This window comes from Lepidochelys kempii, chromosome 3 (genome assembly GCF_965140265.1).
Source record: "Lepidochelys kempii isolate rLepKem1 chromosome 3, rLepKem1.hap2, whole genome shotgun sequence".
Lineage (NCBI taxonomy): Eukaryota > Metazoa > Chordata > Testudines > Cheloniidae > Lepidochelys > Lepidochelys kempii.
The window spans coordinates 12,022,078-12,043,306 of NC_133258.1; the positions used below are offsets into that span (position 1 = coordinate 12,022,078).

The following is a 21,229-nucleotide window of genomic DNA, read 5'->3' on the forward strand; positions in this document are numbered from 1 at the left end:
CGCTTCAGTTCTTATGATGCATCCTTCTACGTGCCCCGCTTATTCCAGTTTCCTTCTGCCACACTTAAGTTCCCTGTTTCTGCGTAAGAGACATCTGCTCTCCGACAGGCCTCAGTATGTTCTGTGCTACCACTCCCTGTGGAGTAATATGTTTCAGAAGCTGGCATGGGCTTCTCCACTGGCCAGGACTTCATGGGCAGAGCCATCTTGCCCATGCACCCCATAGAGATCTTCAGGAGACTGACAGGTTAACCTGCTTTCCTGTTAATCCTTGTCAGCAGGGAATGCCAACCCAGCCCACTTCCCTGCCAGCACTGGGCTTCCCTGCCAGCACCTGTGACAGGAAAACATGCTCTTCCCTCAGCACTGATCAGACTGGGAGAGGCAGCTTTGCCCACTCCACCACCGGTTGGAGTTTGTATGGAGCAGCAGGCTAGCTGTGAGGAAGGGATGCAGAGGAATGGCTGACAAGCCTATTTTCCTTCTGGCACAAATCATCAGGAGAGCAGCAGGCTGCTGTCCCTCTGTCCTAGACATCCCTTGCAGGAATGTAAATTCATTGTGCCACATACTCAGGGCCCCAGCCCAGCAAGAATCAGGGTTGAGTACACAGCACATAAATGTCAATCTCTGCTGGGTTGTTTGGGTCCTAATCACCCACCCATATTTTTTTTTTTTTAAAAAAAGCTATGGGTGATTTTTTCCTAATAATGAATCCACAGAAGGAGTGTTACTGCCATCAGGAAGTGTCAATGGCTGCTCCCAACACTACGTTTTAGGAGGCTGTTCCTTGAAACTATAAAAGCTTTGTCATTACTTGTCCTGACTCCCCAGCCAGTATGCTGTCCCCTAGACACCACCCTGCCTCTCACCAAGTTCTAAAAGTCACTGGTGTTTACGAGTAGCTTGTCAATTGCTGGCTACCCAACTTGGGGGCTTATTAAAGGGGCCTGGTTTTCAGAACGTGACGGACACCCACTCTCTGAAAATCCCTCCCCTGTGAAGTGTCTCAATTTGAGCCACGAATATCATAATTATGAACATTATAGTAGTGCCCCAACTGAAATCGGGACCCTATTGTGCAAGGCACTGTATATAAAATGGTTAGAGATGGTCCCTGCCACACAGAACTTCCAAGATAAACTGATAAAGTGTTGAAAGGGAAATGGAGGCACAGAGGATGATTTGCCCAAGATTATACATCAGGTCAGTGCCAAGAATAGCACCCAGGTCTCTGAGGCCCGATGCATTAGACTACCACTTGCCACTGCCCCTGAAAACTTTGGCCACTATTAGTAGCTTTGTGGCTTGGCCCAATCTTTGCATTAAGCTGCAATGCAGTTTGCCCAGGGGAGCTCTGCTTTGTAATGCAAAGAAACAGTCTGAAGAAACTGAGTTAAACCAAAGCGAATTGGTCCTCAATAAATCTTTTGTTTGTAACCACTTTTAAGCAAACACTAGAGAGCTGAATGAATAGCTTTCCTAGTTTCATTGCAAGACAATGTCAACCCCCCAGTCGCCTCCCTTCACTGCAATGGTAGATTAGAGGTATATATGTATGTAAAAAGAAGATGCTAAATGACATGAAGTACTGAGAAGGGAATGAAATGATATGGGCTCAGAATAAAGTGTTGTTTCTTTATTCAACTGCAAAAGCCTTCTCTCAGGATGTTTGAATTTAAATTTCACTCTTGGAATAGCAATGGCTTTTTAAAGTGGTGTCTGTGTATCTCTGCACATTAAAATACCGTGATACAAGTGACAGAAGCACAAAATCACTGGAGAAAGGAATGTACAGTTTAGTTGCAGCCGTGTTGGACCCAGGATATAAAAGAGAGAGGGTGGGTGAGGAAAGATCTTTTATTAGACATGTTGGTGACAGAGACAAGCTTACACAGAAGAACTTTGTCTAGGCTAGAAAGCTTGTCTCTGTCACCAACAGAAGTTGGTCCAATAAAAGATCTTACCTAATCCACCCTGTCTCTGAATAAAGGAGTGCAATACAGATCTGCAGCCTTACATATTGTCCTTGTGCTGGAGAAGGCGAGTGTCTGTTTTTAGAAGACCTCAGGGATACTCAGTGGAATGATTTAGTTGGGGATTGGCCCTGCTTTGAGCAGGGGGTTGGACTAGATGACCTCCAGAGGTCCCTTCCAACCCTGATATTCTATGATTCTATGAATGCTCCTTGCCAGTCAGGATGATTTTTGTAGAGTCCATGTTTTTGAATGTGCAGGAAGGATGGTCTTATGGTTAAGGCAGTGGACTGGGACTCAGGAGATAATGTATAGAGCTTTTCAGTCCTACATCTCAACGCACTTTATAAAGGAGGTCAGCATCAGTAGCCCCATTTTACTGCTAGGTAAAGCAGAGGCCCAGAGATGTGACGTTACTTGCCTAAGGTCCCCCAGCAGGCCTGTGGTAGAACTGGGAACAGAACTCAGGGCTCCTGAATCGCAGTTGAGTGCCTTATGGGTTTGATTCCTACCTCAGTTGCACAATTCTGTGCGAACCTAGGACAAATCTACTAATCTTTGTGTACCTCAGTTCCCCATCTGTAAACTAAGGATGATAAATTGGGAATCCTTTGTTTATATTGTAATCTCTTTGGGGTAGGGATAGTTTCTTACGATGGGTATGTGCAGTACCTTGCACAATGAGGCCCTGGTCTCACATGGAGTCTCAAAGTCCTACTGTAATATTAAAGAAACTTACTGGGAACTTGACAGTGTCTTATTAAATCTTATTAGCAATGTTAATTCAAATTGGTATGAAACACTGAGCATTCCACCTGGACTGAAAACAGCATGAAGTTCTGCGAATGGAGAGCAATATCTAGTTAGAAGGGGTATCTAGGGAATTGCCTCGGGGGTTGGAATCAGGTATTTTAAAATCATCCTTAATAATATGGTGATTTTTTTCCATGTTGCTTTGCATGAGGAAGAAACGGAAGCAGTCTACCTCCTGGAGGTTGCCTGTATGTGAGGCCCTATAATATCTCTGTCCTGGTACAGCCCTCTGATGGAGAAATGGAGAAGGAGCTTCCTGTTCAGCCACAAATTATTTTTTTGGATAAGCAGGTAGTGATTTGCCTCCCTACAGGGGTATGATTCTATTACTTGCGGGCAGTATTGTCAACCCCACGCATTCGAAACTCATCAGATTGGCTTAGAAATACAGGATTTATTTTTTAATAATAAATGTTGGGTTCTTTTTCTTTGGGGTATAGGCAGGTGATGTTTTCAAGCCTTTCTTCTCAACTATGAGGACTAAAAATTTCCTTTTTTGAAGCTGAGATTCGCATGCAATCTCTTGACCCCTGAAGCTGAGGCATAAAGAAAAACATGAAATATTGTGGGCCTCATGATGAAATCACTAGAGTTGGCAACACTGAACTGTATGTTGGGGTTAACTGGAATCCCACATCTCCCTATTTTCCTGTTGCTACTTTGCATTTCGCTTCTATTATGAATCAGTCCCCTTTACCCTACTTGGGAAAATCGTAGGCAAATATCTACATAGACCTGGGTATGAACGTTGCAGATCAGGTGTGTCCTGAACTGTGATATCAAATCCAAACAGGTTTTGGGGAAGTTTGTGTCTGGATCCAGAACTGGACTCCGTGGTTTACAGCATTGCTATCCCCAGGCATTCAAAAATCATGAATTGGGCTCCCCAAAATCACGAGCTTAGATTTAAAATCATGACATTTTAAAAAACAATATTTTGGGGTCCTTTTTATTTGTCTTATGGTGTCATACTCTTTAGGGTTCACATTTTTGAGTTTTTCCCTGTAACCAGGAAAGCTAAAAATGTCCTTTTTTAAAAAATTAAAGCTGAGATTTTCTTCTAATCACATTCATTTAGAAACTGAGGCTTTGTGAGAAGCACCAAATAATGCAAGACTCACAATAAAGCAGTGAGAGTTGGCAACTCTAGGTTTAGGCTCATCTGTAGTAAATACAATACTTTGTACGATGCAATTTGTAACACATACTATGTAAATACATGCTGTTCTTGCTGCTAGGGATTAATAGATGAAAGTTGCCTTAGAAATAAAATGATTCCCATTTTTCTGCAGAAAAAACTGAACAAACCTTTTATTCCTTTCTTTTCTTCTTCGCAGGGTCGGAGAGTTGAGACATTAGGTCTGCCCTCAGAGCCATGGGTCATGACAGCCTGTCTCAAGGGCTCTTCAGAGGCTGTGTTGAAAGGTTTGGATATGTTTTGGATATGCTGTGGTGGAAGCCTCCACTAGAAGTGATGGCTACAATTTGAGGAGGTTCTTTTGAAGAAAGAATCAGGTTTAAGGCTCATCATTGAGCTAAAAAGAGAAGGCTGGATTTGAAGAAGTGTGATGGGCTGCTCACATGGGTATTAGGAGAAAAACAGCTTTAGAATGTGTTTCCATGCCCTGTCAACTTAGAAACACTGTCCAGTAGAGAAGACCCAAAATATAGGTCCTGGGGAAAAAAGAGAACGGATGGAAAATTATAAATCCATATAGCCCAGAGCTAGGCTGGTGTTAGTTGGCATAGCTCTATTAAAGTCAATGGAGCGACATCAATTTTATACCAGCAGAGTATTTGACCTAAAATGAATAGAAATATCTACCTGTTTTTGTTTTGAATGTAGTATATTCCAATGAGAAAAAGTTTTAGTGGGAGATTTAAACATTCCCCTTCTGGCCCTGATTTAGCAAAATACGTAAGCACATGTTTAACTTTAAGTGAATATTCACTCTGGGCTTATTAAGGCTCACTTACATGCTTACATTTAGGCCCCAGCGTAAGTACTGTGCTGAGCTGGAAACCCAGACATCACAGTGTGGTGCATGAAACCATGAAACAGAAGCTGCTTATAAACACAGCATAAAATTGACCATGCTAACTTCACTGCCTGAACTGAGCGAGGTTCAAAATAGAGCTGGGCAAATGGATTTTTTTTGGATCTCTGGCAATTCTGAAAAATGAAAAGAAAATAATTTCTGTTGAGTCAAAAATGAAATTTTTCACAAAATTTCAGCAAATGGAAAAGTTTAAAAAAAATGTAGTCTGGTTAAAACGAAACATTTTGACTTTTCTGTTCAGCTTGGCTGAAACCGTCTTTTTCCAGCTCAAATTCAAAAGGCAAACAAGCAATGTCCCTGCTGAAAAGTCAGGGTTCTTACCATGGGAAGCTTTTGGGTTTACAATCAGGTTGAATGTGCCTGAACTTCGACTTGCCAAGACCATTTCCAGGAAAGTGTAAGGGGCAGGCAGTTTCCAGGATCTAGTTCAACCACCAGTTATTGGGCTAGATGCTAGGATCACTGGGTGAAATTCAGTGGCCTGTGCTATGTACAAAAATGGTAACTGATGATCACAAGGATCCATTTGGGCCTTAAAAAAAATCTATGAATCTATTAATTTCTTGGCCTACCTGCTGAGATTGTCAAAAGCCTGGCCATTTCCTCGCTTTGGCTTAGCTTCATGGAAATCAAAGTTGTTATGGCTGTTTACAGCAGCTGAGGATATGATCCACAGTGTCAGTTGTGGGGTTGGTTTTGTCAGGTGTCCACAGAACAACCGCCAAATGATGACAAGGTTCAGTCACTACCGATCTAGGCTGGATTGAAACCAATAGCCTAGAAGTGAAATCCTCAGATCCCCTGTGTCACACTTCTCTGTTTCACGTGACTTTTGAATAAGCTTTATAAAAATCTGCTGTTCATTTGGAAAGAACAACCTTTTTTCCCTCCCCATTTTGCAACTCGAAACGAAAAAAATCGTGAAGGGGAAAAAAAGAGAGAAATTAAAAACAAATGGAAGTAAAAGACTCAAAAAAAGAATAGTCACCGAAAAGAAATGCACTTTACATTCTTTAAAAGATACATGCATCAAATTAATAGTCAATAAACTCCAGCAAAGAATGAATTGTGCTGTACAGATGTTCTGCATGTAATAGTTTGCTGCAGTTTTTCCTTTGACAAACGTCCTTATTGCGCTCGTCTTTTGAAGCATATGAAAGTAGCATTTAATCGAAATGGATCTGTCTAGTGCATTGAGCCTGCTTCATCTGACAGCAGTCAAACTGCCTCATGTAAAGTAGTTTAGCTCCAAATTAGCTTGCTTCTGCGTTAAATACCAGCTTGCCTGAGAGATCTTTGTGAAGACTCATATATATATATATAAATAAAATAATCTGAGATTTGAAGCATATGTGCCCAAAAGCTGAGATAGTCTGTGTTGAGAAGTACAGTACAGTACTCAAGGCTTCATCGTAGACTCAGAATAGCAATTGTAAAACATTAGAATGCAGCTGAAAGGATCCTCTATAAAACTGGTGTTACAGTGAGCTAAATAGTAGAGTCAAAACCACTATAGGTAGTCAAGGCAGATAGTGTGGTCATGAGGGCCGTATAAATACCTAGATAAACAGAAGAGCCAGAACGGACACTGGCAATGGGGGAAATCCATACTGCTAGGTTAAGGTCTAGATTCTTATTGAAATCATTGGGACTATTCACTGACTAAGTTACTAATTATTAGCATTTATATTACAGTGTCAGCTAGAATCCTCAGCTGAGATCTGGGTTCCATTGTGCTAAGTCAGGGATCAGCAACCTTTGGCACGTGGCCCATCAGGGAAATCCACTGGTGGGCCAGGACGGTTTGTTTTCCTGCAGCATCCGCAGGTTCGGCCAGTCGCAGCTCCCACTGCCCATGGTTCACCATTCCAGGCCAATGGGGGCTGCGGGAAGCGGCGGCCAGCACATCCCTCGACCCGCGCCTCTTCCCACGGCCTCCATTGGCCTGGAACGGCGAACCGCAGCCAGTGGGATCTGCAGTCAGCCAAACCTGCAGACGCTGCAGGTAAACAAACCGTCCTGGCCCGCCAGCTGATTTTCCTGACGGGCCATGTGCCAAAGTTGCCGATCCTGGTGCTAGGTGCTGCATATACAGAGATGACGAGACAGTTCTTTCTGCAAAAAGCCGGCAATCTAAGTGAACAGGACAGACAGTGGGTAGCAGGGGAAACAGCCACTCAGAGGGGAAGTGACTTGTCCAAGATTACTAGGCAGCAGTCGCTGGGCTGCCATGCAGTTGCCCAGCACTCCCAGTGCTTTTCATTTTCTCTTTCCGCACCCAACATTCTGCAGCTTCCCTGGGCTGGATCGGACCCTCACTGTTCAACAACCCTTGCCAAGTTTATCTTCTGACCAGTGATTGTACCATTTCAATAATCTCTTTGCTGCTGGGCATTGGCTTCTCAAAGAAGTCCTGTTAAGTGAGGTGGGCAGCGCTGGTACTGGGTTTTGCCTGCATTATGTACCTGAAATGCTTAAGGCTGAGACCCCTGATACTTGACAAGTGTATATTACTAGAATTAGGATTCTTACTAGCTGAAGCCCAGACTATGAATCCCTTGTTCATACTGAATAGTACTTTGTACCATGAATAGTTCCATTGAAGTCCGCTGGGCTACTTGTGTTGTGAAGTATGAATGACTAAGTAGGAGAAAGGGTATCCTAAGCCGGCCCATAATTTAAAACCTTCCTGCATCCCTTTAACAGTACTGTCAATTTGTGGTGTGCATGAACTTTCCTGTTGAAGATGAGTCCAAGAGATGGTTGTAAAGATCTGTCCCCATCCCCAGAGTAGTAAAATTACCAGAAGTAGACAAACAAGGCACCTTCACCTGGTATATTGTGTTGTCTTATGGTTATATAAAGTTATCACAGCTATAATGCACTTGTTTCATAAAGAAAGCACTTATGGCATATAGGCTTTCAGCAAGTAAGGGAGTTTTTATTTGTGATCTCTGGTTTGAGTCCAGCATCCTAAGGACATTCTGATTTCTAACCCTCACCTGAATCAATATTTAGAAAAAAGAAAAGGAGTACTTGTGGCACCTTAGTCTCTTAGTCTCTACTCCTTTTCTTTTTGCGAATACAGACTCACACGGCTGTTACTCTGAAACCTGTCAATATTTAGAAAAAAGAAAAGGAGTACTTGTGGCACCTTAGAGACTAACCAATTTATTTGAGCATGAGCTTTCGTGAGCTACAGCTCTGTAGCTCACGAAAGCTCATGCTCAAATAAATTGGTTAGTCTCTAAGGTGCCACAAGTACTCCTTTTCTTTTTGCGAATACAGACTAACACGGCTGTTCCTCTGAAACCTGTCAATATTTAGAAAGTTTGTCAAACTTTGAGAACTTTGCCACTTTCATTCCATGAGCCTGCATGAAGCTCAAGATTTGGCCAGAATTCCACAAAGCCCAAGATTTGGCTGGTACTCAAAGGCTCAGAAAATAAATGAAGATACCCTTGATACTGCAACAGGCTATCTTTTAAATCACCCTGCTGAGATAGAAATCATAGTGAATGCAAATTTGGGTGTAAAACCTTACTGGGTCAGAATGCACACCCATATTGCATAGGTGTAAATAACAACACAAGGTGGAAGGCCTCAGGAGAATCAATGATTTAGTCTTAAATCATTTCACAGCGACTTTTTGTCTTACAAGTTTCTAGCTGAGACAGATCCACTTGTTTGTTTGATCATATGACAACCATCCCATTGAAACTTCATGGCCTGAGTCATTCCAAGGCTTCTGAAAGGAAGGCAGCACTTGGAATAATCAAAAGCCACTGCCATCTGATGACTGTTTAATAGCCTGTGTGCAAGGGGCTCTCTTCCATGCTACACTAGTTATGCACAATTAGTTTTCTGGCCAAAATGTACTGCAGAAAATGGAAGGAATGTTCTGCCCCAGTGGTTGTTGCAGCTGTCTGGCTGTAATGAATTAGCTTACGCGGTTGTTTTTTGCACATCAGAAATCCCCTCCTTAATTCAAAGTTGTATACCACTCACTTACCCCGCAGGTAGGGCATAACAGACCTATAGAGCTTCCCCATATGTCAGGTACAGCTGAGAGGCTGAAGCAGGAAAGGGGTTAAAACAATAAACTGCTGCTGCTTCTTGGAGTCTGTCTCTTTGGCTTGGATAACAATCAACATCCCACTAAAAATCCCCTAAGAGCTCCATTGCCTGTGGCATCATTCTTCTCAGATTCGGATATGTTAACACTAGAGCTGGATCAAACCAAATCATTGCATACACGCAGCCCCCAGTTCTGGGAAAATGAGGTTCTGGATCTGTCTAAGGTACTTACCTGTCCCCCACTACCGTAGTACTTCACTGTCTTCAGTGGATTTATTCTTACACCACTCTTGCAAAGTAGGGCAGTGCTGTTGTCCCCATTTTATAGATGGGGAACTAAGTGACTTTTCCAAGGTCACACAGGAAGTCTATAGTAATGCAGGACATTGAATTCAGGTCTCCCTGGCCCCAGCCTAACACCTTAATCAATGGCCCATACTTCCTGTCTCCCTGAAATGGAGCTTCATAGGTAGGCCCTATCTCTATAGCGAGCTAAGCCATAACCCTAGACCTGGTCTGCTCTGAACTCTGGGGCAGGTCGGACCTGGTTCTGAATTTAACAATGTGCGTCTCTTACTTGTGTCAGAGATCATGATGCCACCCCCTCAGCTAGTGTATATTGGGGTAGCGCTCTTAAAGTTGTAGAAGCTGTGCAGATTTGCAAAAGTTGAAGATCTGGCCTGTAGAGTTTTCTTTGCAACCTAGGAGCTTGCTTTTGGTGATGTTCAGCAGAAGGTTGTTAACTCCCAGTGTCCTTGTGTATTGTTGTTCAGGGCACACCAGAGTAGAGGTTCAAGATGGACGGGCTAGCTTTACAAACCTGGCAATCTCCAATTCAGGCTCAAACTGGTACCTCATTTTCACTGTTATTTCACCTCCAGGTAAGGACCATTATATATCTCCACATTGTTCTTGCTTTACCTTAGTCATGGAAAAGTCTTTAAAAGCATATCAGAGGCAACACAGAAAGGAATGAGATCGATGTGTATGCATATCTCAAAGCACTGGTTTCACCTCCCAATGTACTGGAACACAACAGTCAGGGAGCGAGACTGGCAGTCAAAGGCCTGATTCAGGCTTATGCCCTACAAGTCTGGGCCTAGGACCCCACAATCTGGAGTCATGTGATTATATCAGAATCTGAGCCTTCTTTTTTTTTTTTTTAAAGTAAGTCTCTTGTCGTGATGGTTGTGAAGAAAAGCTTGGAAACCTGACTTGAGTGAAGCCAACACAGTGTTGTCTGTCTGAGATTGCAGAGAGCCTGAAACAAGAGCTCTGAACTGCCCCATCCCTCTCGGTGCAGTGTTAACTCCAAGACCCACCCTTCTGCAGGGCAGGGGGCTTGCCAGCACCATCTAGCAGAGGACTCAGTGTTCGTGGCAGGAAGAGGAGAGTGCAGATGGCCCCGTCCGCCCACTGAAGCAGTTGCACCCTGGTTGGTCCTGAGGGAAGAGTTTCTGCTCAGAGGGTCTCAGGCCATGGTGTAGAGGCAGAACCATGGGGAGCCCATGTGATGGTGTGGCCAGGACCTTGAATTGCCTTAATCCAGCTCTATGGCAGCCTGGAATATTTCACTGAAATGTTAAGAAATCACAAATTAGTGTCTAAACATCTCAGGTGTGTAATGGCCCCAGGTTTAGAAAGACTAAATTGTGGTGCATAAAATACTCACCTATGTCCCCTTAAACTGTGAGCATTTGTGCTCTGCTATGGGGTACATTCCTGCAAGTTCCTGAGGACCCTCAGCTCCCACTGCCTGCACTCCCACTGGCATCAGGAGGAACTCAGCTCCCAACAGGCTCTGGACCATAAAGTGGAAGTGTTATATGTTGCAAATTCACTGCAAAAGCTACTGCAGTGAAGTTAGAAGATCTTCCCATTGAATGAAGGTCAAACCTGGATCCCTTTTGTTACACTTTTAGCTAATAAGGACTGTGCTGAGAGATCTTTTCAGACAGCAGCATGAAAAGCTGTTTCATTTTGCATGATCTTTGACTAATTTAAATCAGAATACTGTACATTTTTAACATGCATCATAAAAAATACACTCTGAGTAACATAGATAATTCTGCGTTTTAAATCTCCTTCAGCATTCTCAAGTGGGAACCCTGTTGGAGAGGGTACCGCATGCTGGACATTTATAGCATATGCTTTCTTGGCATCTATGATAAACTAACAAAAAACAAAATTTCCCAGGCACTTGGGATCAAATTGTGTCATTAGTTTTGCATGCGCTGCCTGCCATAATTATTCATGCCCTCTGACCTCCCTTTTGGATTCCTAGATGGGGCGATCCTTGAAGATGCAGCTGGTGCTGAATGTGGAGGCCCCAACTGAATAGTGGCATTGGTTGGAGAGAGCAGATTATTTCCACGGGCGAGTATGTCTGCACTGCAATCAGAGGTGCGATCATGGCACAGGCTAGCATACATGCATTAGCTTTAATCTAACTAGCAGAGCTAAAATAGCAGTGAAGGTGTAGCCGTATGGCTTCAGTGCAGCTGGCAATGCAAGTATATCCCCAGATGCTTGTACAGCCCATGCTGAAGCCTGCCCCACTGTGTCTTCACTGTTACATTTAGCCATGCTAACTAGATTAAAGCTAGCATGAGTATGCCAGCCACTGCAGTCACCTCTGTGATTGCTGAGCAGACATACCCAGTGTTGCATAAGCTTGCTATTTGCTTCTGGGTATCATTCCCTGTAGTGATATGGGTCTATATGAGCTTGATCCAACTCCCTTTTAAGTCCATGAGAATCTTACTATTGACTTCAATAAAAAGGAGTTGGATCCAGCCCTTAAATTCTGGTTTCATTTGAGTCCTAGATGTCTATACTTCAATCATCCATGGCTGGCCCCTGCCCGATGACTCAGGCTCATGGGGCTGAGGCTAACGGGCTGTTTAATTGTGGTGTAGACATCCAGGCTCAGGCTGCAGCCCAAGCTCTAAGAGCCTCCCACTTTGCAGCGGCCTAGACCCTGGGCCGAATAGCTACATCACAATTAAGCAGCCCCTTAGCCTCAGCCCCGTGAGCCTGAGTCAACTGGCATGGACCAGCCATGAGTTTTTAATTGTAGTGTAGATGTACCTTGAGAAACCTTGATCCACTGTTGCTAAAAGTCCCTATGTGTAAACGTCTGTAGGCCACTTCTGGTCAGTTGCAATTTGCTTGCCACATTGTTCCGATGAAGCCTGAGTTTGTTTAAAGGGACAAGGGCAAGCTGAAATCTAGTCAAGTTCAAATAAAAGTAGTTTCAGGTACTACACCTGCCTTCAAGTCCCCACCTGCCAATGTTTGTGTGTGTGTGTTTTTTAAGTAAATCAGAAAATAAGCTTCTTAGACATTTGTATTGAAAATACAACTCAGACAAGTACATTAAATAAATCTCCATTAAAGTCAATAGAGTTGCAGATTTGGGATTGATGACAAAATCAGGTTATAACAGGGGGTTGTTTGTTGGCCCAGGTGATCTGGCTAAATTTCAGCCAAGAGATTGCATTCTGCCCACCCAGTTTTGCTTGTGTAGTTTCAACTGGATAAAAAACAGGAGTTCTTGTGGCACCTTAGAGACTAACAAATTTATTTGAGCATAAGCTTTCGTGGGCTACAGCCCACTTCATCAGATGTATAGAATGGAACATATAGCAAGAAGATAGATAGATATACAGAGAACATGAAAAGGTGGAGTAAGAGGCTAATTAGTTAAGATGAGCTATGATCAGCAGGAGAAAAAAACTTTCGTAGTGATAATTAAGATGGCCCACTTAGACAGTTGACAAGAAGGTGTGAGGATACTTAACATGGGGAAATAGATTCAATATGTGTAATGAAATACACTGGGTAAAGTGATCTTCACATTCTGTTTCATATTCTTGTGCCGCGTCATTGTACATTCCAAAGGAATGCTGCATTTAAGTGGTGGGTGAAGTGGTTCCTAATCAGCTTATAGAATGATATGGTATGTTTGAACAAAGTGTGTTACATACATTGTGTACAAAATGTGACAGTTAATAGTTGCACTAGTAATAGTAATGATAGTCCTACTGCTTGTTTATAACGTTTTAATCAACACTGTGGAGAAGGTTGACAGCACTTTAGGCCCAGTCTGGCAGAGCACGTGCTCAACTTTAAGAATGTGAATAGTTCTGTTGAAGACATTCTCAAAGTGCCTTTTGCTGGATCATGGCTTTAAGTCTGATATCCGAGAACAATTTCAAATTTCCGATGATCGGCACTCCGTCAGCTGGGCGGGAACCGATAGCAATAGTTCATGCCTTTAGTCTAGCAGCTTTGTCAGTTCAAGAAAGGTTTGGTTACACGTTCTGTTTGGGCCTGTGGAAGTCAATGGAAAAACTCCCATTGACTTCATTGGGCTGTGATTTAGGCCCTTTCATGAATGTATTTTCAGACATCAGTTCCTGTGTTAGTGGCCATAACCAGGTGTTCTGGCTATAAAACACGTGTTGTAATAATCTGACATTTTCCTCTCTCAGGTGCTGACTTCACTGTCGAGTCCCAGCCATTTACCATCTTCCCTATCCCCATGGGAGAGAAATCCATCACGGTCCTTACTGCTGTGTTGGGCTCAGTGGCTTCGGTGCTAGTTCTGGGTCTTCTTTTATTCTGCTGGTCCAAGAAAAGCCAAAGTAGCAGTAAGTGGGAATCCCCAGGAGAGCTCTCCATCTGCAGAGTCTCTTCCATTTCACTGGTGTCTAAAGAGTAACCCTTAAAGAGTTCCGTAACAATGGTAAGGCAGGCTGGGCTGGTGGTATTGACATTGGTCATATCTCTTGTACACATTGGGCCTGACTCAATGGAACTCAACTGACTCCAGCAGAAATCGTGGTCTCATTGTGCTAGACACTGTGCATACACGTAATAAGACAGCTAGTCTTTGCCCCAAAGAGTTGACAATCACTGACAAAGGAAGCATTATTATCTCTGCTCTCCAGATGGGCAGCTGAGGCACACAGAGAGTAATAGCCAGGTTTTCAACGGTGCCAATATTGTCAACACTGTTTTCAGGGGGAACTGCTGAGCACTTTGGAAAGTCGTATTTCCAAGATGTCATGCAGGGAGCATAGCCAGGAATTGAACACAGGTCTCCTGAATCTTAGCCCAGTGCCGTAAGCACAGGACATCCAAGCAAAGCACTCCACAGCTTAATTGCATGTTGCAGCTTTCTTTTTATCCAAACTGTGCAATTTTAAAAATCAGATCAGGCCATATTCTCCTCTCCCTTGTACTGGTGTAGTGGTACTGAAGTCAGTGGGAGCTCAGCACCTTTGAAATTCCAGGCCACTTACCTAGGTGTCTAAATCAGGATTTAGAAACCTAATTTTAGGCTCCTATTTTTTTTAATCTTGGCCCCTGTATTTCCCTGTATTTATAATAGGAAATAATGAAGCAACTCACTGTGATGTGGCAAATATAAAGGCCCAGGTTGTAACGTAAGGATGCTTTCTACCTTGTGGCCCTAAAACTGGCATAGCTTCAGGAGGAGTGCCCCAGAGCAGAAATATCCTCGGGTGGAGAGTTGCCAGTGTAAGAGGAATGGCTGGAGAGAAACAGAGCATGGCCAGGAGGACTTTTCTGAATGCCAGCAGTCCCCAGATGCTCTCATAGTCAGATGGCATAATTTAGAGCGGCCTTCAAAGTGTGCTAACCTATGCTGGGGAACTATTCCAGTATGCAAATAGCTCAGGAATGGGGAAGCACAAAAATGGTTGAATGCCTCACTCCTGAGTTGCACTGTGTAGTAGCCTTGGCTGTGACCAGCCTAAGTTTCTAATGATGCCCAGTGTATACTGTGAGGATCTGAAGGCAGAGTTTTGCTGAAGTGAAGAAATGTGATCCCTAGAGGTAAAATGCAATGAAGTGTAATCATAAAATAAGCCTCCCCCTTTTGGGCAGAGAGAACGCACACAAGATTAGATGCCAATTCACCAGCAATAGATTGTTTCTTAAAGTAATACTGTGTCTGGCTCTGAGCCCTGGATGGACTGAGAATAATGTAACTGTTTATTTCAATACAGAAACAAAGATTGAACAGGCTAAGGTACCACAAGCAAAGAGCAATATGAAATCCTCCCAGATCCCGCCACAGCAGCATTCAACTCGTGCCGATCTGCACCATGCCCGGGAAGAGAACAAAAGAGACACTGCTGGGATGGAAGGAGGTGAGCCTGCAGAATGAGAATGACTCACATTTCTAAAGCCCCTTTCAACCAAAAAGATCTTCACGCACCTTACAAGCTATGAGCTTGTGTAGATTGAAGTTGTAATTTTGCCAGTTAAGGATCTGGTCTAGATAGATAGATGAATCACTTGCTCCATTAATAGAGCTGATTACTACAAATGAATTCTCTCTCTGAACTGAAAAATGTACAGGAGAGTAAATGTGTGGTTCAATTTTTAAATGTCTATAGAATTTATGAATTGAACGGTGTCAGGATTTCACCCAATGTCAGTTTTTGCTACTGATTTCAATGAGGCCAAGATATTTGTTTTGTTTTTTTTAAATCCTCAGTTTCCAAGCTTCTCTTCCAAAATTGAAGAGAAAATATTGCTTAAATATGGTTATAGTCAGAAAAAAGGCCATGTTAAAATGCTTCATTTGCTCAAACAGTGTGTTGCATGTGTTTTCAGATCATACCTGTTTATGTTATTGGCAAAACTGACATGTGAGTGACAGAATCAGCCTATATTGGCAACAGATAGTCCTGATGGGCACCGTGTTCCAGAAAATCAATTGCAAGGGGTCACTTTTGAAGTGAGACTCTTGGCAAAATGGTAACTGTAACAATGACATTTTGGGGTTCCTTCTATCTTGGTACTTTGATGACTCCCATCACCATAGTATGTTTACAAAAAGAAAAGGGGTACTTGTGGCACCTTAGAGACTAACCAATTTATTTGAGCATAAGCTTTCATGAGCTACTGTAGCTCATGAAAGCTTAGAATCATAGAATATCAGGGTTGGAAGGGACCCCAGAAGGTCATCTAGTCCAACCCCCTGCTCAAAGCAGGACCAATTCCCAGTTAAATCATCCCAGCCAGGGCTTTGTCAAGCCTGACCTTAAAAACCTCTAAGGAAGGAGATTCTACCACCTCCCTAGGTAACGCATTCCAGTGTTTCACCACCCTCTTAGTGAAAAAGTTTTTCCTAATATCCAATCTAAACCTCCCCCACTGCAACTTGAGACCATTACTCCTCGTTCTGTCATCTGCTACCATTGAGAACAGTCTAGAGCCATCCTCTTTGGAACCCCCTTTCAGGTAGTTGAAAGCAGCTATCAAATCCCCCCTCATTCTTCTCTTCTGCAGGCTAAACAATCCCAGCTCCCTCAGCCTCTCCTCATAACTCATGTGTTCCAGTCCCCTAATCATTTTTGTTGCCCTTCGCTGGACTCTCTCCAATTTATCCACATCCTTCTTGAAGTGTGGGGCCCAAAACTGGACACAGTACTCCAGATGAGGCCTCACCAATGTCGAATAGAGGGGAACGATCACGTCCCTCGATCTGCTCGCTATGCCCCTACTTATACATCCCAAAATGCCATTGGCCTTCTTGGCAACAAGGGCACACTGCTGACTCATATCCAGCTTCTCGTCCACTGTCACCCCTAGGTCCTTTTCCGCAGAACTGCTGCCTAGCCATTCGGTCCCTAGTCTGTAGCTGTGCATTGGGTTCTTCCGTCCTAAGTGCAGGACCCTGCACTTATCCTTATTGAACCTCATCAGATTATGCTCAAATAAATTGGTTAGTCTCTAAGGTGCCACAAGTACTCCTTTTCTTTTTGCGAATGCAGACTAACACAGCTGTTACTCTGAAACCTATTGTATGTTTAGTCCCTCTCAAATAATCCAGACCAAATCTGTTCCATTTACAAGTCAAAAATAAACCTGCCTGAAAAAGGTCAGCCTGGATCTGAATATCAGTATTATTTACTCTCTTTAGCACTGTCAATGTGCTCAGCAATTACAAGTTATAAACATTGTGACAATCCCTGCCCCAAAGAGATTACAGTCCCAGTTCCCTTTGAGTGATGGTGCTTAGGCCACACCCCTCTGCTCAGCATTTTCTATTGGTTGGTTTAGATGGCTCCCCACTCAGTACGCTGGCTTCTGTGAATCCCGCTCTCAGATGTGTATCTCTCCCCACGCATTGTGTAGGGAGCTTGGGCCCCTAAACCGGGGTTCTGAATGCCACTCGGTAGCAAGGTGCCTAAAACTTAGGTGCTGCAGTGCTGAGCCATTGCAGGGCCTAAGTGCCTTTTGTGAATCTAGCCCTTAGGTTCCTAAATCTCATAAAAATCACTAAAATGGGACTTGGGCTCCTAAGTGCCTACAGGTACATCTACACTTCCAGCTGGAAATATAATTCTCTGATCGAGGATATATAACTGCATGAGCTCTGATCAACCTCGCGTACTAAAAACAGAAGTGTAGCTGCACCCATGCAAGCAGTGGGAGGGGCTAGCAGTGGGAGTACGTGCCTAGCACCTCGGATGGGTATATATTTGGGGTGGCTGGTCCTTCCCGCTGCTCGAGCCACCGCCGCTGCAGTCTGTTTTTACAATACTAGTTTGATCAGAGCTAGAGTGAGTACGTCTCTGTGCTGGGAATTACATCCCCAGTTGAAGTGTGCACATGCCCGAAATTGCTTTTCAATCTGGGATGTAGGCTTCTAAGTCACGTAGGTGTTTTTAACAGATTTACCAATAGCTGGATGTTGGAGATTACTGACTGATGCTACTGCTGATTGGGTAGGAATTGTGCACGCAGCTAGTTTATGGGTCCAGGATAAGGGCAGGGCAAAAAATTTTTTACCAAAACTTTTTTCGGGTGAAAAATGAAGATTCAGTGACACTGATATGTTTCACAAATATGTGTTGGTTTCACCAAATTGTTTGTTTAGAAAACAAAAACAATGTATGCAACCTTCAACATTTGATTTCAACATTGACAAAACGTTTTGAGTTTTTAAAATATTTCCTTTACTTTTATTTTTTTAATTCAAAAACATTTTGAAATGGTCAAAATCAAAATGAAAGATTTTGTTTGAGCCAAAACAAAAATTTTTCTCAGCTTTTCAGTTTGCTGATTTTTTTTAAAATTTATTTTCAGCCTGACCCAAAACAGATTTTTGTGACCCTTTTTCAACATTGCCAGTGAGCTAAAAATATCAGTAATTTGCCCAGCCATAGCCGTGATTTCAACCTTTGCCATTTAGACTGGGACAGGGACTGCTATTTACTGTATGAATTCTCTCTCTGAACTGAAAATTTTCAGGAGAGTAAATGTGTGGTTCAGTTTTTAAGTGTCTATAGAATTTATAAAAAGAAAAGGAGTACTTGTGGCACCTTAGAAACTAACCAATTTATTTGAGCATGAGCTTTCGTGAGCTACAGCTCACTTCATCGGATGCATACCGTGGAAACTGCAGCAGACTTTATATACACACAGAATATGAAACAATACCTCCTCCCACCCCACTGTCCTGCTGGTAATAGCTTATCTAAAGTGATCATCGGGTTGGGCCATTTCCAGCACAAATCCAGGTTTTCTCATCCCCCACCCCCCACACAAATTCACTCTCCTGCTGGTGATAGCCCATCCAAAGTGACAGCTCTTTACACAATGTGCATGATAATCAAGCTGGGCCATTTCCTGCACAAATCCAGGTTCTCTCACCCCCTCACTCCCCTCCCAAAAACCACACACACAAACTCACTATCCTGCTGGTAATAGCTCATCCAAAGTGACCACTCTCCCTACAATGTGCATGATAATCAAGGTGGGCCATTTCCAGCACAAATCCAGGTTTTCTCACACCCCCCTCCACCCCCATACACACACAAACTCACTCTCCTGCAGCAGAGACGGAGAGTGAGTTTGTGTGGGGGGGTGGAGAGGGGTGTGAGAGAACCTGGATTTGTGCAGGAAATGGCCCAACTTGATTATCATGCACATTGTGTAAAGAGTTGTCACTTTGGATGGGCTATCACCAGCAGGAGAGTGAATTTGTGTGGGGGGGTGGGGGGTGAGAAAACCTGGATTTGTGCTGGAAATGGCCCAACCTGATGATCACTTTAGATAAGCTATTACCAGCAGGACAGTGGGGTGGGAGGAGGTATTGTTTCATATTCTCTGTGTGTATATAAAGTCTGCTGCAGTTTCCATGGTATGCATCCAATGAAGTGAGCTGTAGCTCATGAAAGCTCATGCTCAAATAAATTGGTTAGTCTCTAAGGTGCCACAAGTACTCCTTTTCTTTTTGCGAATACAGACTAACACGGCTGTTACTCTGAAACCTATAGAATTTATGGGTGAAATCTTGACCCCATTCAATTCAGTGTCCCTTTTGCCAATGTCAGTTTCGTAAAGTGCACAGCACAAGCGGGCCCCAGCCTGTTCCAGGCTTCTCCATGCTACTGCAACGTAAGTGATTAGCAATAATAGAACATATGTATAGCTAGTATACACTAATCATAAAGCACTCTAGGAACTTTCAGGATGAAAGCCATTGTTACCAAGGTAAGTTAATTTGGGGATGATTACTCTAATATGCATCTTGCATACTTCTGAGTGAGTCAGGGCACATTTAAGCTGTCCACGCCAGACCCGTTCACTGCTGTCACTTTTCTGTAGGCCTTTTCACGGTTGAATGTTTTGACCAGCTATATAAAACCACAAGTCAAAAAGCAGTCTCATTCGCTTGTTTTTCCTTGCTTTGCTCCTCTAGCATTTTTGTGGGGTGGGGTAATCTTTTCTCATAATGATTTACTGATCAAACATAACTCCCTCTGAGGTCACAGCCAAAGCAGAGACATTTAGGGCCGTGCAGCTGGCACCGGGCTCCACCAAACAGCAGAAAGTATTGGCTTCCACCTTTACAAACTTGGATGGGCTCCTCCAGCTGTCGCCTGCTAAGAGCAAAGATCGGAGTCCATTTCTCAGCCCATCCTGGAACCCTGAATGAACCACACATGTATTCGGTCACTGGCATTTTTTCCACCTCCTCCCCTAAATTTTGTGGATTGCATAAGAGGCTAGTTTGAGTTTCGTCTTCATATTTTAATTAGTGTCCATCACAAAAGCAGAACAGAGAGAGAGAGAGAGGAAATGCTGCAGTTTATATGTTTTGATATTTGCCATACTTCTCCAAAATACAGCATTCGTCTGTGTGCCTTAGGATACATATAAATTCATTTTTTATCTAATTTGTCTGAGATCTAAGCTTCCTGTGGAGGTCTGAGATCAAAGGATCTGATTCCGTCTGATGTTGGCTCTGACACATAATGTGTGCTGACTTAGTTCTGTCTATAAACTCGCAGTGGGAGGCTGCCATATTCCCTTGGCCCCTTTACATAGTGAACTTTCATTTCAGCTGGGGAGGCTGACAGATACAGTGTTGACTGGAGCCATCGTGTAAATAATTCATGGAGAGATTTTTGTCAGAAAAAGGAAATCCAGCCACTTACCGTCTTTTAGGAATTGTTGCAAGACAAAGAGATTCCCTGATATGTTCAAACCTAAACAAGGATAACGATATCTTATGCGAATTTAATGTGTGTGACTTGAAATGCCTAATGTTTGATTTCCCCTTATTTAAAATAATGTTGGTTTTGGAGCGAGAGACAATCAAAGCTACAGTCATTTTTGTTTAGTTTCTGCCTTACATTTTTTTCCCTGTGAAAAAATCCCATATTTCTAATCCAATGAGATTTTTGGGATCTTTATTATTATTTCTCTGATAATGAATGTTAGGGGGCTTATTCCTTCACCCACTTACTTCCCTGGTCCTTCTCGCATGAACAGAGAGCAACAATACCCGAACTCCAAAGGTGCAAACAATTCAATGTTTATTGGGGTGAACTTGCAGCAAGCATGATTCCAGTTTGCTTCCTTAGTGTCCCCTGTCCCAGCTCTGACACTACAGAGCCTTACCTATGGCCCTGTTCCCATTCCTGCCCTTAGCTAAACATGATTCCAATTTCCCCACCCCCATTCCCTGTTCCCATTTCACACACACACACTTGTTAGTCTCTAAGGTGCCACGAGTACTCCTTTGCTTTTTGCGAATACAGACTAACACGGCTGCTATCTGAAACTTCCTGATTGACTGCAGACTATATAGTAAAACTTGAGTTCTGCTTAGCTATACCTTAACCAATCATTTTACTGAAATTTAACTAACCAATCCTAACATATTGTAACATGATTATTTAACCAAATATATCCCACCACCTTAATTAGTTTACACCCAGAAAAATTAATTATACAGCAGACTGAAAC

The 21,229-nt window shown here is 43.1% G+C and overlaps 1 protein-coding gene across 27 annotated transcripts in view; it reads left to right on the top strand.

Moving 5' to 3' along the window:
• PKHD1 (PKHD1 ciliary IPT domain containing fibrocystin/polyductin) overlaps nucleotides 1–21,229 on the top strand; it is a 467,199-nt gene that overhangs the window by 366,335 nt on the left and 79,635 nt on the right. For 22 of the 27 annotated variants that reach the window (XR_012157892.1, XR_012157891.1, XR_012157890.1 and 19 more), the window contains 5 exons: nucleotides 2,945–3,080; nucleotides 4,127–4,214; nucleotides 9,700–9,807; nucleotides 13,423–13,581; nucleotides 14,965–15,108. Coding sequence is in view for 20 of the 27 variants with exons in the window: in XM_073335719.1 (XP_073191820.1) it covers nucleotides 2,945–3,080; nucleotides 4,127–4,214; nucleotides 9,700–9,807; nucleotides 13,423–13,581; nucleotides 14,965–15,108 (635 nt within the window). In the remaining 7 variants the exon portion in view is untranslated. Of the gene's footprint in view, nucleotides 1–2,944; nucleotides 3,081–4,126; nucleotides 4,215–9,699; nucleotides 9,808–10,094; nucleotides 10,544–11,210; nucleotides 11,330–13,422; nucleotides 13,582–14,964; nucleotides 15,109–15,577; nucleotides 15,979–21,229 lie in introns of those variants that run through there. The other 5 variants (XR_012157895.1, XM_073335721.1, XR_012157896.1 and 2 more) reach the window with 5 other exon arrangements.